Here is a 15879-nt window from a genome sequence, read left to right on the forward strand (position 1 = left end):
TGGGAAACAGATTGTTTTTCAGCACCCCCTTACCACTAATGTTTGACAGAAATGTTCGTATGGCTTACGGCTAATTTATTCAAAGATCAGTTCAAAAGACAAAGAATAAACAAAATTAATTTCACGTGAGAGGATACGCTACGTTAGAGAATAGAGCTAGAGACGCGCGTACAAGGAAGTTTGTTAAACCAAAATGAAACCTAAGATCGAGGTGAATAATGCACGAAAGATAAACGTCGATCACATTAACACAACGATCCCGCATTCCTCTGGGTAAGGTGTCGTAAATGGAAGAACGGATGTCTTACCTTTCACACTCTTCGAAATTTTTTTATTGGAAAGACCAAGGGGAAAAATAATAATAATCTTTAAAAAAATAAAGAAAATAAACCGGCCAATTAGGTGACTAGGGATCCATCCAGATTTGGATTACAAACTTCATGGGTATCCAAAGGCACGCGCATCAAAGACAAAACAGCAAAGAGGATTTAAATAAAAAATTAAAAAATCCAACGCCGGACATAATCGAAAGGAATGTTGCGGATCTAGCTACATTCCTCTTTATTAATTCCTTGACACTGTTCTATTTTTTTAACGTTCTGTGCCAATTTTTGCAAAAGATGAACTCCCAACACATACTATTAGAGAATTCTCGAGGGATGATATTTCGCTCTTCAAACATGAAATAGGATTAAATGGACATACCCGAAACTGCGTTCCGTTTCTACAGAATAGCACACTAAAAAGTGCTATGAAGACAACCTCTTTCCTTTCTTTTTGCATACCAAATCATTGATGTTCGTTTACCCATTTCATTAAAGGACCGCACACAAATTTAGTCAGCTAGGACCACTCAATCTTTTCGAACTCGTCGACGGGTTCCCGTTTCCACCACAGGTTCCTGTATAGAAAAACACTATTAAATACCTGATCTTTTTTTTTTACGTGAGCACTTTTCATACAGGTGCATCTTCCAGCTCTTCAGCATCTTCTTCGACTTCATCATCTTCTTTGGCATCGTCATCGTCTTTGGCCTCTTCGTCATCTCCTTCCAACTGTGGCACAGCCTCAGACTCTTCCCCATTCTGCATTGCTTCTTCTGCTCCCTCATCGTCTTCAACTGCGTCATCTGTCTTTTTTGCCAGAGCTGCGCGTGCGGCATCTTGTTTTTCCTTTTAAGATTTATGAACAAATCAGTAAGACAAAAAAAAAGGGAAAAAAATTTGCAGGCGAGACAACTTCAGATAACTGTACAGTTGCATAGAATAACCATAAGGTTTTCTCACAAAAGTATTTATCCTCCATTGTTGATGGCTAATTTACAACGCTTAGCTTAATAATACAACCGAGCTTTAGTATTACCTGGGAATTGCAGCAGAATGTAAAGATGAGCACTAGGGGCAGGCCGACAACAATTACGTATACAGCCCACAGCCATGGGTTCTTATTGGTGTAATTCATCAAGCGTTGAACTACGGTTTCCTACAGCACAAATCAATCAAATACAATACGGGGATGTACAAAACTACGCTAAAAGCACGCAATATAATAAAAATAGCGCAAGAGCGAGGGGCTATTTGACCGACGGGGTTGGATAAATTTTTACTGTTTTTTAAAGCTACCTCAACGACTCTGCGTCTCAGAAACCAAATGTAGAGTGTAACTGGCAACGAGAGATACATGGCATAGACCATGAATGCGTTCTCTTTTCGATTCATCCATCGTCGAACGCGCTCACCAAATGCCTAAAGGCAGGAGGACATGATAACAAAACGAGCGATTGTTTGCAAGTCGAGAGGTAGACATTTTTCCTCCGATGGGCGATTTCAAACGAGGTGTAGTACAATTTTTCTCTAACACGTAGGCTTTTCGTTATTTCACTCCCTAAAAAAGCTAACCTTTTCTTCCTCTGGACTGTAAACCCATGGAATCAAGTAGATCAAAAAGATGCCAAGTGGCAAGAAAGCGCAGACCCCATATAGCGGCCAAAACCATACATTACTATTAGTCCAGCGACCCCATTTCTGAAGCCAATGCCAAGGTTTGTGAATACTCCATCCGTCGCTCTAACGGTGATCACACAGGATATTTAAATTATTTAGTTTTTACCAATTAAAACATGATTCTTAAAACGTTCGTGGATTTTTGGTAAATGTTATGATCCAGCTTAAGATTCAAAAGAATGTCCGCTTACCTGGTCTCTATCGACGAGATTCCTTTTCAAATCAAATGTTTCGGCTGCCCATTGCTCCGACACCATTTTGTCGTCAGTAATGATGATATTGTCAAACAGGATGTTATCCGACATGGACCACAACTCAAGCCCAATAGCACCCTAATGAAAGGACAAAAATTAGAAATTTCCGGTAATAAAAACAAATCTATCAAGGGTAAATTAACACTTACAATTGGAGCCATGTTGAACGGGTGTTTATCTTCAAAAAAGTCGGGATTAGGAATACGACGAGGTCTCCATTTGCCTCTGTAATTTGGGTTGTCAATCATTGGAGCGCGCCATTTGCCTTTGAATTTTGGGTTAGCCTTCATCGGAGCCTTCCATTGACCACATCCGGGGGCTGACTCGCATGCGGGATTGTTGATCAGTGGCGCTTCCCAAGTGCCATCCATATCCTCGTCCCAGTCTTCTGGTTTCTCGGCACTAGGGTCAGGAATCATTTCAGGTTCATCATCCAGCCATCCGTCTGGTTTGACAGCATCCGCGTCGGCAATTTGTTCCGGTTCATCTTCATCCCAGTCTTCAGGTTTTTTGGCATCGGGATCAGCAATCTTCTCACGTTCGTCCCAGTCTTCCGGCTTGCGGTCATCAGGGTCGTCGATTTCAGAAGGAGGATTTACAGGTGGAGAAAAGTCTTCCAACAGTGTTCCTTTGTTGACAATTTTGTAATCCACGGAAACATCGAAGGTGTTGTCCGGATGAATCATTAGAGTGTAAAGATGCGGCTTTCCATCCTTGAAATATTCATCTAGTCTAGTGCTGGGCTTCTTTGCATGTTTTTCAGAGTAGGAACCATCCTTAGGGTTTTTATGCTGGAAAATGAAATGTAACTAGGGAACAAAGATTCAGGTTAATAAGACTTTCTACATAGAGACTGATTTTTGTCCTTTTCTTTCAAACCTTGTGATCATTTCCACACTTGTCAGGACCAAACATGATGGTGTAGGGAGTCTTGTCAGTAAACTGAGACAACCTCATCCCTGTTTGTTGGGTCAGAAGCTTAATGTAAGCTCCACCACAGTCTTGCCCATTCTGGAATGTAACATCATACTGCACAATCAAAGGTTTGTTCGTGAAAAGGAATGGTCGGTCTAAAGAGGCTGAAATGGCAGCATGTTTGGCTTTGGATTTTAACACCAAACCCATGTCTCCTTTTAATCCATCTTTTAACAATCCTTCAATAGCCCACTTTCCTATATTACCCAACAAATGTAATTGAACAATGTTTAAACAATTAATTCTAAATTATTTTACCATCATATTTGGCAATGTCCTCATCTATTCCTTCTTTCTTTGCCTGAGACCGGACCCATTTGGCTTCAAATTCTTCTGGAACATCAAAGTGCTCAGCAAAATAAATATGGCCCTTAGGTGTTGGGCTGGCATAAACTATTTCTTCTGGATTTTCTGGTGTACTTTCGTCGAGTTCTTCCGTAACTGTTGCCTCCTCGCTGTCATCATCACACCGTACCGAAATACTTAGACACAGCACAAGGGCTGTTAAGAGAATTAGTCTCATTTCTGGAAGGTTCGGACTACACCCTGAAAGAATGACAACGCGATGAGATGGCTTAGAATTCAACGGTGGAGAAAAACCCCAAAATTCGATCATAATTGTTTCAGTTAGATGCGTTACCACATCCAGAAATAATTTCTTCTTACAGATAAGCTGCCACGTTTGAGAATATACAATTAGGAGCCTCGCTTACCCCTGTGTCGGAATCGGTTTTTATATTCACCGGCACAGTCAAATACCCAATACTAACTGAGCTTAACGTGGGATGCCTAAAGCATAAGCACTGGCGAGGAAGGGAGGGCAGGGAGGTGCTTGCGAGACACGAGGCCCGTTCCTATTGGACCATGGATATTAGGCTAGTCTTTACCGTTGCCATAGTTACAGCGCTTTCGCGCTCAAAACGCGAAAATACAACCAAAAGACAAAAATGGTTGACGGCGTCTCGGCTTCTGTTTCTCTGAATGAAGGGAGCAAACTTCCAGAGTTGTTGTCTATTGGGGAAGATTCTGTTCCAACAGATTTGACTGTTTCTGTGAGTGCACCAAGTCAAGATCAAGAAATTAGTGAAATATCATTAATTGTAGACGGCGAAAAAAAATCCCAACAAGAACAATACTACCAGGAAATTGTGAAACGTTTGCGCAGTGAACTTCAATTACAAAAGCTGTCTGTGTCGAAAAAAGATGTAGAAACCGAAAGAATTCTCGTAGAGAAGCAACAGGAAATCGAATTGTTAAAACAGCACGTTAACCTGTCTCACAGAGAAAATGAGACCCTAAAAAAGGAGAACAACTCACTATCACAAAGCATTGTGGATTTACAAACCAAGAACTTGAGGCAAGTATCACGTTTCCATCACAATAAAGTATTCACTGTGATGATCTTCGATTGTAATTCACTCCCCGCCCTCTTTTCCTTTTTTTTTTTTTTTTTTTGTTATACATTGTCTGAGATTATTATTATTATTTTAGAATCCATAGTTTTAAGTAACGTATAGCTGTAAAACAACTTTCCGTTTTCGAGTGCTCGATTACCTCTTCTTTTTTTTATCGTGTATTGGCGTCTAGTCTGGGCCTTCAGTACAACTGAGGTATGAACAGCTAACCTTATATGAAAAAATATAGCCTTTCCATTATACAGAGCCAATACCTTCCACCCATTCAGGTTGTAGACGACGGTAAAATGCTGGACGGCTGAAAGCGAATCCCGGCTACTTGCAAACACAATTGTATTTTTATGCATCAACAAAAGAAACCCAATAGTTTATTAGAATGTGTTGATGTGGTTTTGAATACGAGGACGCCCGATGAGATAAACGGTAGCTGCTTCCGGAAAAAGTGAAACCTTATGAACTGATGAGCTGATCTTGTTAAAAAATGAAGCCTTAGAATAATGTACGCCATATTCACGTGAGGGAAGTCTATTTAAAGCTTAATACTTCATTACCTCATAAGAAAGTATTGTACGGTCGTCTGAATGACATAATTACTTCGTTCCCTTCTTTGGCTTATCAAAGTTAGTTATTAATTGGCCATTGCCAAAATAAGCCGTGGGAATTGCCCACTTGGAAAATAAAATAAAACAAATTTTTTAAAATAATACTTATTGTACCACAGATTATTGTCTGAAAATCGGGTGCTTGAAGAGGCTACTACTAAGACAAAAGAAATTGTAAACGGGCTGGAAAAAAGAATAACAGAACTCACTGTTAAGCACCAGCGAGCCCTAAACTTCATTGAAAAAGATGAAATTACTTTCGATGAATTTGAACGTTTAAGGGCCAACCAAAACGTTCTCCTCGTAAAGTCACAAACGATTGATCGAGAAAATGAATCGTTGCGGAAATCTGCAGAAAAATGGAAGAAGAAATTCAATAAATTAAGGTATATCGTTTTTACCTACCTATCAAGTAGAACTTCTTGGTGATTTTTTTCCCCTGTCGATATTAGAGACCAATACGAGAACCGTTTACAAAATGAAGTTGGAAAGCTCAGACAGTCACTACAGAGGCAGATCCAGATGTTGCAGTCTTCAGGCAAAGAGGCTTTGGAATCTAAATTACTAGAAACCGAGCAACGTCGTGACAAGGCTGTGAAAGAAATTAATTATTGGAGAAATATGTAACACTGTTAATTTAATGCCGCTCGATTTGAAAGCTCTTCATAAAATCTGTGTTTCTTGTACAAGGAACGAAAAGTTAAAATCAAAGATACGGGAATATGAGGTCAATGGGGACAAAACGCGTCTACAACTCGAGGAGGTGGAGTCCAAAAAGAATGAGCTTGTCCAGCATTTAAGTATCATCGCGTCCACCAAATCGAGGCTGGAAAAGGAACTGAACGAGACTAAACGAAAATCTGAAGTTAGTGTCGAAAATTTAAAGCAGGATATCAGTGAGCACGAGAGAAGGACACAGCAATACCAGCTCCGCATTCAGAGCCTGACGAAAAGTCTAAACGAATACGAAGAAGCGTTTTTAGCCATTTACGGTGTAGGTAGGTTACGCTTTTAACATTATAACTTTGTAACTTCAAACGTACTAACTGTGACAAAATCGATTTAGATGAACAATCAAATCGTTGGCCACCGTTACTAAAAATACAGTCGCAACACATCACTCGTATTTCCAGAAGGGTGACCCAGCTTGAAACTGAGAACAGCATCCTCCAAAAACAACAAAATGTTTTAGCCAAAAAAATACATCGGCTAGAAAATGAGGTGAGTCACAAACAGGAAGTGATGCAATATTAAGATCTGTTTACATTTCAGACTGTTTTTAGCTCGAATCAAAAGAAAAAATGCTATCGCAGATACAAGAAAGGGCACCCGAAACCGTTGGACTTTTTCGGGACAAAGACACCCTTTTGCGTGAACTGCGCTCCCAAATAAATCGCAAGGATTTGCAGTTGATGGAGTACGCGTGTCAGGTGGAACGCTTGAAAAGAACTAGAAACCAACTCGCATCGGGTAAAATGAAAAATAAGCATAGATTAACTCGAAAGCTTACATTTTTTTTTTCACTTTCTTGAGATTTGGAAGAAGTTCTCCGTGATCGTACTGCGCTAGAGGACGTGAAAAATATGTTAAAACAGCAGAAAAGCGTTGAGGATTAACCTTTTTAAATCAAATAAGATTATGCCGTATTGCATAACTCTTTATTGGTGGACTGGTATAACTCCGATGGGATGGCATTCGTTTCAACTGGAGCCATTACTCGCAAACAATATATAATGGCTTGGAAATTCATTCTCAACACATGCCGACCGCTGCCGGAACTACGAGTATTTGGGTTTTAAGTAACACATCGAATCCTTTGTGGAGAGTACAAACTCGAGGCCATTGCCAATCGAGAAGTATTTCCGAAAATTTCAGCCCAAGATCGTTACGGCTGCTACCAATAACACAAACAATCTTGCCACGAGCTTTACTCAATTGCTCCACTTGATCACAAGGTATAAGAGTTCCGTCGTCTGTCCAGCAAGTTTGATATGGAAGATTAATACTTCCAGGTACAGCTCCTTGTTGAAATCTGGAACGAGGTTTTAGTTTTCGTAATGCTGTTATTGAACACGCATTAAATAAACTTACTTGTTGGCGTTTCTAACATCAACAACTACCATTTTCGGACGCACAAATCTCTTGTGGTTTAAATCTAATAGTTCTAGGAAATCTTCCGCGCTAATACGAGGACAACGTTCTGCTCTTAAGACCGCTATTGGTATAGAATCCATTGCCTATAATAAAAACGTTGGAAATCTGTTACTTAAATTTGATTGGGAAAGACGAATACTCACGAGGGAGCTCGTGTCAATTTCTTCGTTGTCATCCATGCAGTTGGACCCTATGAGACTGAAATCCCAGAAAGATCTATTGCCTTTTGGGCTGACGGATGGTGGCTCGTGCTGACGAAAGGTAACACTTTGAGGTGTGCTACAGAATATTTCTATGGAGTCCTTCAAACACCGTTCAATGTCAATTTCAGGCATGTCAGAGAAAAGTAAGATGCACTCGTTGAAGCCTGATTCTAAAAGAGATTCCCGTAGTTGCTGCAGCACAGCTAGCCCAATGCATAGGGGGAACGATGCATTCCCTAGTAACAACTTGTCCCACAAATGAAAAATCTTGTGAAGGGGAAAGACATCTAAGAGAGACCAACGTTAGAATTACGTCCCAATAGTAGAGTACATAGTATCACGATCCTTACTTACGAGCAAACATAGTTAGAAACCAAGGAATTGCGTACAAGTCAGGTACGAATCCGATAGAGTCTAAGTGATTGCGAAGAACTGGATCGTGAAAGGCAATTAAATGTGAGAATTTGGCGAGATATTCTTGAATGACGGACGAATTATCTTTCCAGAAGAAGTTATTTAAATATTTTGGGATGAATGCAGCGAGACAAGCATATGCTAGAGCTGGAACCAAAGACGATCGTGAGATAAAACTAGATGGCAAACGAATAAATTGGATTTAATACCTTCATCGTTAAAATGAAGAAGCAAAAAAGGAGCCGTCAAGGAATCGAGGCCTTGCCAATAGACATACTGCGCATGTTGATTAACCCAAGCTTTCAAAATGCGCTTGAATTTGGCATGTCCTTCAGGAGATGCAAGCAAGTCCATGTATTGATGACACCGAGGGATATCAACTTCGATCTGAACATGAAGAACTTTGGATAATAATAGTATATCATGAAATAAGAAACTGTTTAATTAACCTGTCTGTCTGAAGAATGAATTGTGGCTTTGTCAATGGCCGCATAGACTGCTGGGTAAGAGGGATCAACTTTTAATAAGGCGGCCCAGACGCGTGCGCGGCAGAAAGGTGGAATGTCTTCACGGGCCTCTTTGATGATGGCTTGTCTCGTCATGGGATATGCCTGGTAAACAGGCGATTAAGCATGTACTTTAACGGACATTTAAGCATGTAAAACGAAATTTTTTTACCTGAAGCTGTTTGTCAAACATGACAATCCGATAGAGTTGGTAATCGATGTCTTTCTCCTTAATTACCAAAGGCAACTTAGCCGCCTCCCTCAGTGTCGGATGATCATTTATATCAAACAGTATATAACCCCTAGAAGTTAAAATTGTTCTTGAACTGTTATGGAGGATAATATTTGATAGGTCAGCCATACGCATCATTCATTTCAGGGTCAAAAACAGAAGACGGTAAATGTTGCAAACGACGCAAGAGGGCTTCCAACGATATCTCTACTACTGAATCATCATACAGGGTAGTTCGGTCTTTGGTTTGTCCGAAAGATTCTCCTTCTTCAAGAACAACACTGAAAGAAGTCACTTAGTTAACCTCTGACTTCCACAATCAAAATTTAGTCTTACCACGGGAGGGAAAAAATTGCTGGTTTGTTCCTTAATATTCCAGCTTTTCTTAATTCAGCTTCCACATCACCGCCGACCAGGTGCCAGAAGTGGTATACTTCGGAAAGGGGTAGTTTGCTCAATAGGTGATGAATTCGTAACAAATCCGGTGGAAGAGATTGAGCAGGAAATTTGAAAACCGCAGCTGGTACACTAAATCGTTCACCAAATAGTGGATGCTTCAAAAGTTGATCGGCTGTAGGTCGATTTTCTGGATGAATTTGCAGACAGCTTTCAATCAATTCCTTTAACTCTGGTTGAACACCCTGTTACAAAATAAAATAAAAGAAACATGAGAATTAGAAAAGTTACGTATGTGTGATAGAGAGTCGACGAGAAGGCACACCTTCCACTGTTCAACAGCCTCAGCTTCTTGAACTATTCTTTCAACTGCACTTCCTTTTGCATGAATCCAGCTCATAACTTTTCGCAGTGTGTTGCAGAGTTTAGCTCGAGATTCACTCAAAAATTCGATCCCGAGAGCTGTCAATGAAGTCGTTTTGACCAGTAAATATTAGTTTGATTTTTAATTTGCTTAAATTACCCATTTCTAGAAGAATCATCCCCAATGACCAAATGTCTGACTTTGGTTTAGAGCTATACAGAATTAATGTTTCATCACAGGTTGTAGAGCTATCAAACCATGATTTTGATGGATCATACCCCATTAGTAAAACTTCTGGTGCTAAATACTTTGGATAACTAGGAAAACAGTATGCAAACAAAGCTGTCAGTATATATGTGGAAAAGGAAGTTGTAAATTCATACCCAATGGGAAAGGAGACAAGGGTGCTAGACTGAGTCATGTAATACATCCCATAGGCACTGAGTTTCACCCTTCCTTCTGAGGATATGAGAATATTTTTGGAATGGAAGTTTCGATGCACAACATTTTTGCTGTGAAGATACTGGAGGGCTTCTATGATTGATCGGGCAAGGTGAATTTGTAAATCTAATCCAAAGATTTTCTTTTTCAATATGAGAGTTTGCAAAGAAGTAGAATAATGCTCGGCCACAACAATGACTCTCTCTGTTGGATAAGTCAAACAATTACACATTTTACCAATAACTATTTCAACATTTCAAGTAGTTAATTGAATACTACCATGTTGAATGCGGGAAATGTCAACATAAGCACAAAGATTTGGATGTTCAAGTTGGGAGAGTGTTTGAAATTTTCCAAGAATTTGGACTGAGTTGGGCGTCAATGGTAGTCCATTACTACCACACGATTCAACTGGATGATTGGCCGCACAAAAAGTCGATACACCCAATCCTCCTCTATCAAGTGGTGTAGGATTTCTACATCTAAAGTTTGTATAAATCTTTTTTAAAGTTTCAGCAACGTTATGCGGGTTTTTATTCGAATCATTCGATAAAATATCACAACAATTAGTTTCCACAGTCAATTCCATGGCAATTTCATTTCCTAGCAGACGGATGTGGCAGAATGACACTGTTATGGTAACCAGCAGAAGGAAATACGAAACAGCAATTTTTTTTTTTTTATCATTTATTTTTTTACTTTTTTTTTTTTTACTTTTTTCCCCGTCTTTCAGCCCGTTTCCTCCCGACAACAGTGTTGCCTTGGGAAAGAATAGTAAGGTCTTCAAGGTTTGTTATTGGTTCTCCCCCTTTGCACTGAGCATGTCGTGGTCTCTTAGTATGCATCGCATGTTGCTTTTCTCGTTTATTTGCTTACTTTTCCACCAAACACAATGCTACAGTTGGAAAACAGCGTTTTTTAAGCAACAAGTTAGTATTAATTATATTCTCTTGATGTGAAATTAATGTGCCATACGCAGTATATTGTTAACGCGCACAATATCAACATTGGATGACCTTTAGGTTGATCACTTCAGCTTTGCCAACCAGGACATCTATGCACAACGCTACTTGGTTAATTCTACTTACTGGAAAAGAGGTGGGGGCCCAATTTTTTTCTATACAGGAAATGAAGGAGATATAGAATGGTTTGCTCAAAACACTGTAGGTTTAAGTGAAACACAGGCAATATATTCATTCATTGCATAATGTTGACTTATGTGGAAAATTATAATTCCAGGGATTCATGTGGGACATTGCAGAAGAATTTGGCGCAATGTTAATTTTTGCTGAACACAGATATTATGGCCAGTCACTTCCATATGGAAACAAAAGCTATTCAGTAAGAAGTATATAAAAAATAAAATTTTATGAAATCCCTCTATTTCCCTTAAATACATAGGATGTAAAATATTTGGGATATCTCACATCGGAGCAAGCTCTTGCAGATTTTGCAGAGCTGCTCGTTTATGTAAAGTCAACAAACTCAGGTGCTGCTGAAAGTCCTGTAATTGCATTTGGAGGATCATATGGAGGGATGTTAGCTGCTTGGATGCGCATAAAATATCCCCATATCATAACTGGGTATAACTTGTAATTTTAAAGCAACATTTTATTCTCATTGAAATTTTTGTTATAGGGCGATCGCGGCCTCAGCTCCAATTTTGCAGTTTACTGGACTGACACCTTGTGATGCGTTTAATCGTGTGGTCACGGCCGACTTTTCTTCGGCATCAGCAGAATGTGCAGAGACAATTCGCAAATCGTGGAAAGCCCTGTCAAAAATCTTGGTGAATGGTGAGATCTTTAGTTCCTCAGTCGTAAATAGTTCTCAAGTTTTGACTTATTCAAACAATAGATGAAGGGAAAGAGTGGCTTAGAACCCACTGGAACTTGTGTGTGCCATTAAATGGAACTGAAGATATTAATAACTTGAAGGATTGGCTTACAAATGTATGGACAAACCTCGCTATGGTTAACTACCCGTACCCTGCTAATTTCTTGGCTCCGCTGCCCGCATATCCGGTTAAAGTAAGCTGTTCCATTTTTTAATTTCTATAGCGGCAATAAATACATTCTGTATTAAACCATATATTTAGGCTGTTTGTGAGCACTTGACAAATTCCAGCCTTGACGACCGTTCTCTTTTGGATGAGATTTTTAAAGGGCTATCGGTTTATGCCAATTTCACTGGGCAAACTCAGTGTTTGGATGTTAGTCAACAAGCAGACCAGTCTTTGGGAGACATGGGCTGGGATTTTCAAGTAAGTAAAACAGCTCTCCCGATGTTTTTTTTTTTTTTTTTTTTACTTCATTATTACATTCATTATCTAATTATTTTTTATTGTCTTTTTTTTTTAACTCAAAGGCTTGCACTGAGATGGTTATGCCAATGTGTGGTGATGGAATTAACGACATGTTTGAAGCTCAGCCGTGGAACCTAGAAAAATATTCGGAAAAATGTCTCAAGAAATGGAAAGTAAATCCTAGACCACTTATGGCACCGCTGAATTATGGTGGCAGAAATATTTCTTCATCCTCAAACATTGTTTTTAGCAATGGATTACTAGACCCATGGTTTGAGCACATCATGTTTCTCCAAGCATTGGGATACTTACTTAGAATGTTTTCTCTCTAAAAAGGTCAACTGGAGGAGTCACAAAGTCACTTTCAGACTCACTTGTGGCTATCATAATTCCAGAAGGAGCCCATCACCTTGATCTTAGAGGTGCAGATCCAAATGACCCAAATTCTGTGGTAAAGGCTAGAGAGATTGAGAAACAGTTTATTTCAAAATGGATTCTATCTAGTAAACGAGATAGAAAAGAAATGCCTAAGTCCTTTATAGTTGGTTGAATGTGATAAATCATTTTGGTCTTGCATATTAGATTGCTATTGTTATTATCGCATTTATGTTTTCTTTGTTCGCACAAGCGTTCCGATTTGGTCTCTTGCTTGCTGCAGAAGATGCACAGTAGTCGATAACTCACTTGCATGCATGTCGATCGAGATCTGTTTTTGTCCGTCAGACGATCCTTCTACCTTGTAATCAATACATACGAATTATGAAACGGTAGTCCCTTTATTCTTTTACTTTGTGTAAAACAATAACTACCACTAGTTTTAGAGTGCAAACAGTTTTGTCCTGAGGAGAAACGTCACACTGAAATTCTTTCAGTTTAGGCATAGAACACATTTTCAGAAAAACTTGCAAACAGTGAAGTAGCTGTCAAAAATATCGGTGACGCGTCGTCTGCTTCATAACAACTGACAAAGAGAAATTCGTTTAGAGCGCAGTCAATAGTAAGCTTTAAGCTGTAAAAGATCGAAAATTTGTTCTCCTCTTATATTTTGGTGGCATAAAACGTTATCATGGCGCTTTATGTATATTCCAAAAGCCGCGTTGATGTTTGTATCCCATTCGCCGAAAAAGAGGAAGACTGTACTGTGTATGTCATAAAAGTAACTGTAGGTGAAGTTTGGTGGTTGGTGAAACAACGATACAAAAACTTCGACTCGCTTCATCAACAACTAGTTCTTAATCATGGTATCCGAAAAGATCTTTTACCAGCCAAAAAAATACTTGGCAACAAGGATCCAGAATTTATTGAGAGAAGACGTGCAGATCTGGAAATTTACCTGAAAAAAATTGTTCAGTTCCTTGAAAAAGCCCTACCTCTAGAGGTGTGTTCTTTTTTTGAGTTTGAAGAATATGAAGTGTATTCGCTAGTCAGGAAAATGGCCTCAGAGCTTTACATTAATGGAGAAACAAAAATTTTGTCTGGGAAAACCATATCAATGAATCCCTTACAGGTAAAGCTGAAACCCAGTAAATCAAACTGCTGGAGCACTAGCTAAAGTATTTAAACATATTCTTTTTTTGCCAGCTACATGCTGTAACACAGAAAATACAGTTACCTCGCTCTCCAGTTGAACAGCTAAATCGAGAGCAAGATTTTGCTCACGTCTTGGACTTTCTGGCCAATATTGAATCTCTTGAAATCGTCGGCAATCGGGATTTCTACAGAAACAGCAATTTAATTTTAAATAGTCTCCCATATGATCTCTCAGCTTTTAAAAGCCTAAAGCATTTGTGTTTTAACGGTGCCAACGTCAGCAGCCTCATGTGTGCGCGAAGCTTAAGGAATAATCTGGAAACCCTTTCGGCACATTCGTGCGGACTGAAAACAGTTATAGAAGTGCTCGTTTGTGACAGCGTCCACAAAAATCTTGAGGTCAAGGTACGTCGTACATAATTCGGAAACTGGCACCTAACTTTCGCAGATCTTTCTAATCTTTTTCTCTGTTAGTTTAGATTGATAGTCCGTACGTGTGGCGCGAGTTAATTTCACTTGATCTCTCCGAAAACAATTTGACAGAAGTCAGTCCTGCAGCTGTCTGTTTGGTTCCCAAACTACGCCGACTATGGCTGAATTGCAATGCCCTTGAAACAGTTGCCAACCTGTCAAGTTTATCTGCACTCGAGGCGTTGAATCTGTCAAATAACAGAATTCGCCAAGTACCGAATCTCCACACCAAACTGGGCAACGTAAAATCACTTTTCCTTGCTCAGAACCGCCTAAGTAGCCTAGACGGACTGGGAAAACTCTACGGTTTAGTGACGCTAGACGTACGTTCTAACAAAATTGCCGACTTGGAGACAATTCGCCCTGTGGCCGCTTTGCCTTGTCTGGAGGAGCTAACTTTAACTGGAAATCCCGTGACGACCGTCTTAGATTTTCGCACCAAAGTTCTCACGATGTTTGGTAGCAAATCAAACATTAGATTGACCTAAATGGCTAAATGGTAATGTATTTTTTTCCCTCTCAGGAACCCGTGCCGGTGAAATCAATCTGGATAATGAAAAAGCTATGCAAAAAGAGCTGGACACTGTGGCCGTGCTCCTTGCTCTATCAAACTCAGCCAAAAAAATGGTTCTCAAATGATGCAGCATTTTTTTATTATCAAAATAACAGCCTAACTTTAAAAGTTAAAGTCATACGTGATGATTCTCCTTATATATGTATTATTCACCTTTGAGTACCGACACCTGATTTTCCCTGACCTTTCTGTGATGCCCCCCCGCTTAGACATCTAATGGTTCAATCTGTCCAGAGTTTCCTTGCAACTCTTAAAAATGATCCTACTACGATAAGAACCCCTGATAAAGCTAGACTGTATATTCGTTACTCACTTCTATGTAGCCGTTTGTTGAATACATTCACAGCAATTGTTTGCGAATTATTTCAGCACAGTTAAATTATATTTAGTGAAAGGTATAGTCTTTCTGCATTCGAAAACGAATGGACATTTGCTCAATTCTTCTTAAAATATTCACGTCTCTTAGGGAAACGTCTATTTTATCAACTGATGGATCGACCACTGTCCCGTTGACCGCCCTTACGCATTTCATTTCACCTTTAATCGCAGAGCTTTTGGCAAGCACCGCCTGACATTCTTGACGAATATTTGCATACATATAGAATAGTTCCATAGTAGGAAGTTGGAAGATCTGAATAGTTTTTGTCCCTTCAAAGAGCGCAAGAGAGAAGTTTCTCCTCTACATTCCTATAGGGCACGAGATCTAACCTTTAAGTACGCGGTCCCAGGATGTTTTAACCCGTTTCACAGATCTGCTAACTTCTTGTGTAGCCAAAGTTGACGAGTCCACCACGAATCGCAAGGCTAAAAATACTTGCTGGTGTTTCCCTTCGTTGATGCGACAACTTCCAGTAAAGCTGCAAAGGTTCGCCATCATCAAATCGTTTATGCAAAGACGATTTTATCAATGGATAGCAAGAAGAACGATCTCTTATACGGCGAAGTACATTATGCAGTTTTCTATCGCACCGGCGACATCCAATGTCGTCCTTTTCGCATTACGAGCAACGATCCTATTCAACTATTTTTCTTAACATTTT

The 15879-nt window shown here is 39.5% G+C and overlaps 5 protein-coding genes and 1 long non-coding RNA gene across 8 annotated transcripts; 3 read left to right on the plus strand and 3 right to left on the minus strand.

Moving 5' to 3' along the window:
* Nucleotides 1-58: 58 nt before the first annotated feature.
* On the minus strand, nucleotides 59-3765 carry LOC130685659 (calnexin-like). 3 transcript variants are annotated; one of them, XM_057508980.2, is made up of 7 exons: nucleotides 3491-3765; nucleotides 3137-3429; nucleotides 2407-3066; nucleotides 2195-2335; nucleotides 1363-1482; nucleotides 963-1172; nucleotides 59-901 (listed from the first exon to the last, which is right to left on the minus strand). In XM_057508980.2, the coding sequence occupies exons 1-7, from the start codon at nucleotides 3753-3755 to the stop codon at nucleotides 854-856; spliced, it is 1737 nt and encodes a 578-aa protein (XP_057364963.2). In that variant the 5' UTR covers nucleotides 3756-3765; the 3' UTR covers nucleotides 59-853. The 3 variants fall into 3 exon arrangements, with proteins under 3 accessions (XP_057364963.2, XP_059350564.1, XP_059350565.1); XM_059494581.1 differs by lacking the exon at nucleotides 1363-1482 and adding an exon at nucleotides 1623-1745; XM_059494582.1 differs by lacking the exon at nucleotides 1363-1482 and adding an exon at nucleotides 1623-1745 and having other exon boundaries at nucleotides 954-1172.
* A 414-nt stretch (nucleotides 3766-4179) lies between these two features.
* Nucleotides 4180-6922, plus strand: LOC130685669 (progesterone-induced-blocking factor 1-like). Its single transcript, XM_057508996.2, has 7 exons — nucleotides 4180-4589; nucleotides 5369-5635; nucleotides 5702-5872; nucleotides 5940-6247; nucleotides 6316-6470; nucleotides 6533-6719; nucleotides 6783-6922. The coding sequence occupies exons 1-7, from the start codon at nucleotides 4180-4182 to the stop codon at nucleotides 6863-6865; spliced, it is 1581 nt and encodes a 526-aa protein (XP_057364979.1). The 3' UTR covers nucleotides 6866-6922.
* On the minus strand, nucleotides 6892-10598 carry LOC130685656 (TBC domain-containing protein kinase-like protein). Its single transcript, XM_057508975.2, has 13 exons — nucleotides 10239-10598; nucleotides 9902-10163; nucleotides 9678-9835; nucleotides 9480-9616; nucleotides 9095-9399; nucleotides 8890-9039; nucleotides 8699-8828; nucleotides 8470-8631; nucleotides 8230-8407; nucleotides 7961-8167; nucleotides 7547-7893; nucleotides 7341-7486; nucleotides 6892-7281 (listed from the first exon to the last, which is right to left on the minus strand). Exons 1-13 carry the CDS (start codon nucleotides 10546-10548, stop codon nucleotides 7002-7004), a joined length of 2772 nt encoding a protein of 923 aa, XP_057364958.1. The 5' UTR covers nucleotides 10549-10598; the 3' UTR covers nucleotides 6892-7001.
* LOC130685672 (lysosomal Pro-X carboxypeptidase-like) lies at nucleotides 10569-13034 on the plus strand. Its single transcript, XM_057508998.1, has 10 exons — nucleotides 10569-10597; nucleotides 10714-10888; nucleotides 10982-11122; nucleotides 11199-11300; nucleotides 11361-11542; nucleotides 11598-11755; nucleotides 11817-11989; nucleotides 12058-12222; nucleotides 12327-12535; nucleotides 12601-13034. Exons 1-10 carry the CDS (start codon nucleotides 10584-10586, stop codon nucleotides 12812-12814), a joined length of 1533 nt encoding a protein of 510 aa, XP_057364981.1. The 5' UTR covers nucleotides 10569-10583; the 3' UTR covers nucleotides 12815-13034.
* Nucleotides 12728-13210, minus strand: LOC130685691 (uncharacterized). The gene is made up of 2 exons (XR_008999644.2): nucleotides 13074-13210; nucleotides 12728-13000 (listed from the first exon to the last, which is right to left on the minus strand). It is a non-coding gene; the product is annotated as an uncharacterized LOC130685691 (long non-coding RNA).
* LOC130685675 (nischarin-like) lies at nucleotides 13205-15147 on the plus strand. The gene is made up of 4 exons (XM_057509003.2): nucleotides 13205-13771; nucleotides 13846-14199; nucleotides 14274-14724; nucleotides 14789-15147. The coding sequence occupies exons 1-4, from the start codon at nucleotides 13331-13333 to the stop codon at nucleotides 14902-14904; spliced, it is 1362 nt and encodes a 453-aa protein (XP_057364986.1). The 5' UTR covers nucleotides 13205-13330; the 3' UTR covers nucleotides 14905-15147.
* The last annotated feature ends 732 nt before the right edge of the window (nucleotides 15148-15879 follow it).

The sequence above is a fragment of the Daphnia carinata genome, chromosome 3 (assembly GCF_022539665.2).
Source record: "Daphnia carinata strain CSIRO-1 chromosome 3, CSIRO_AGI_Dcar_HiC_V3, whole genome shotgun sequence".
In the NCBI taxonomy this organism is placed as follows: domain Eukaryota; kingdom Metazoa; phylum Arthropoda; class Branchiopoda; order Diplostraca; family Daphniidae; genus Daphnia; species Daphnia carinata.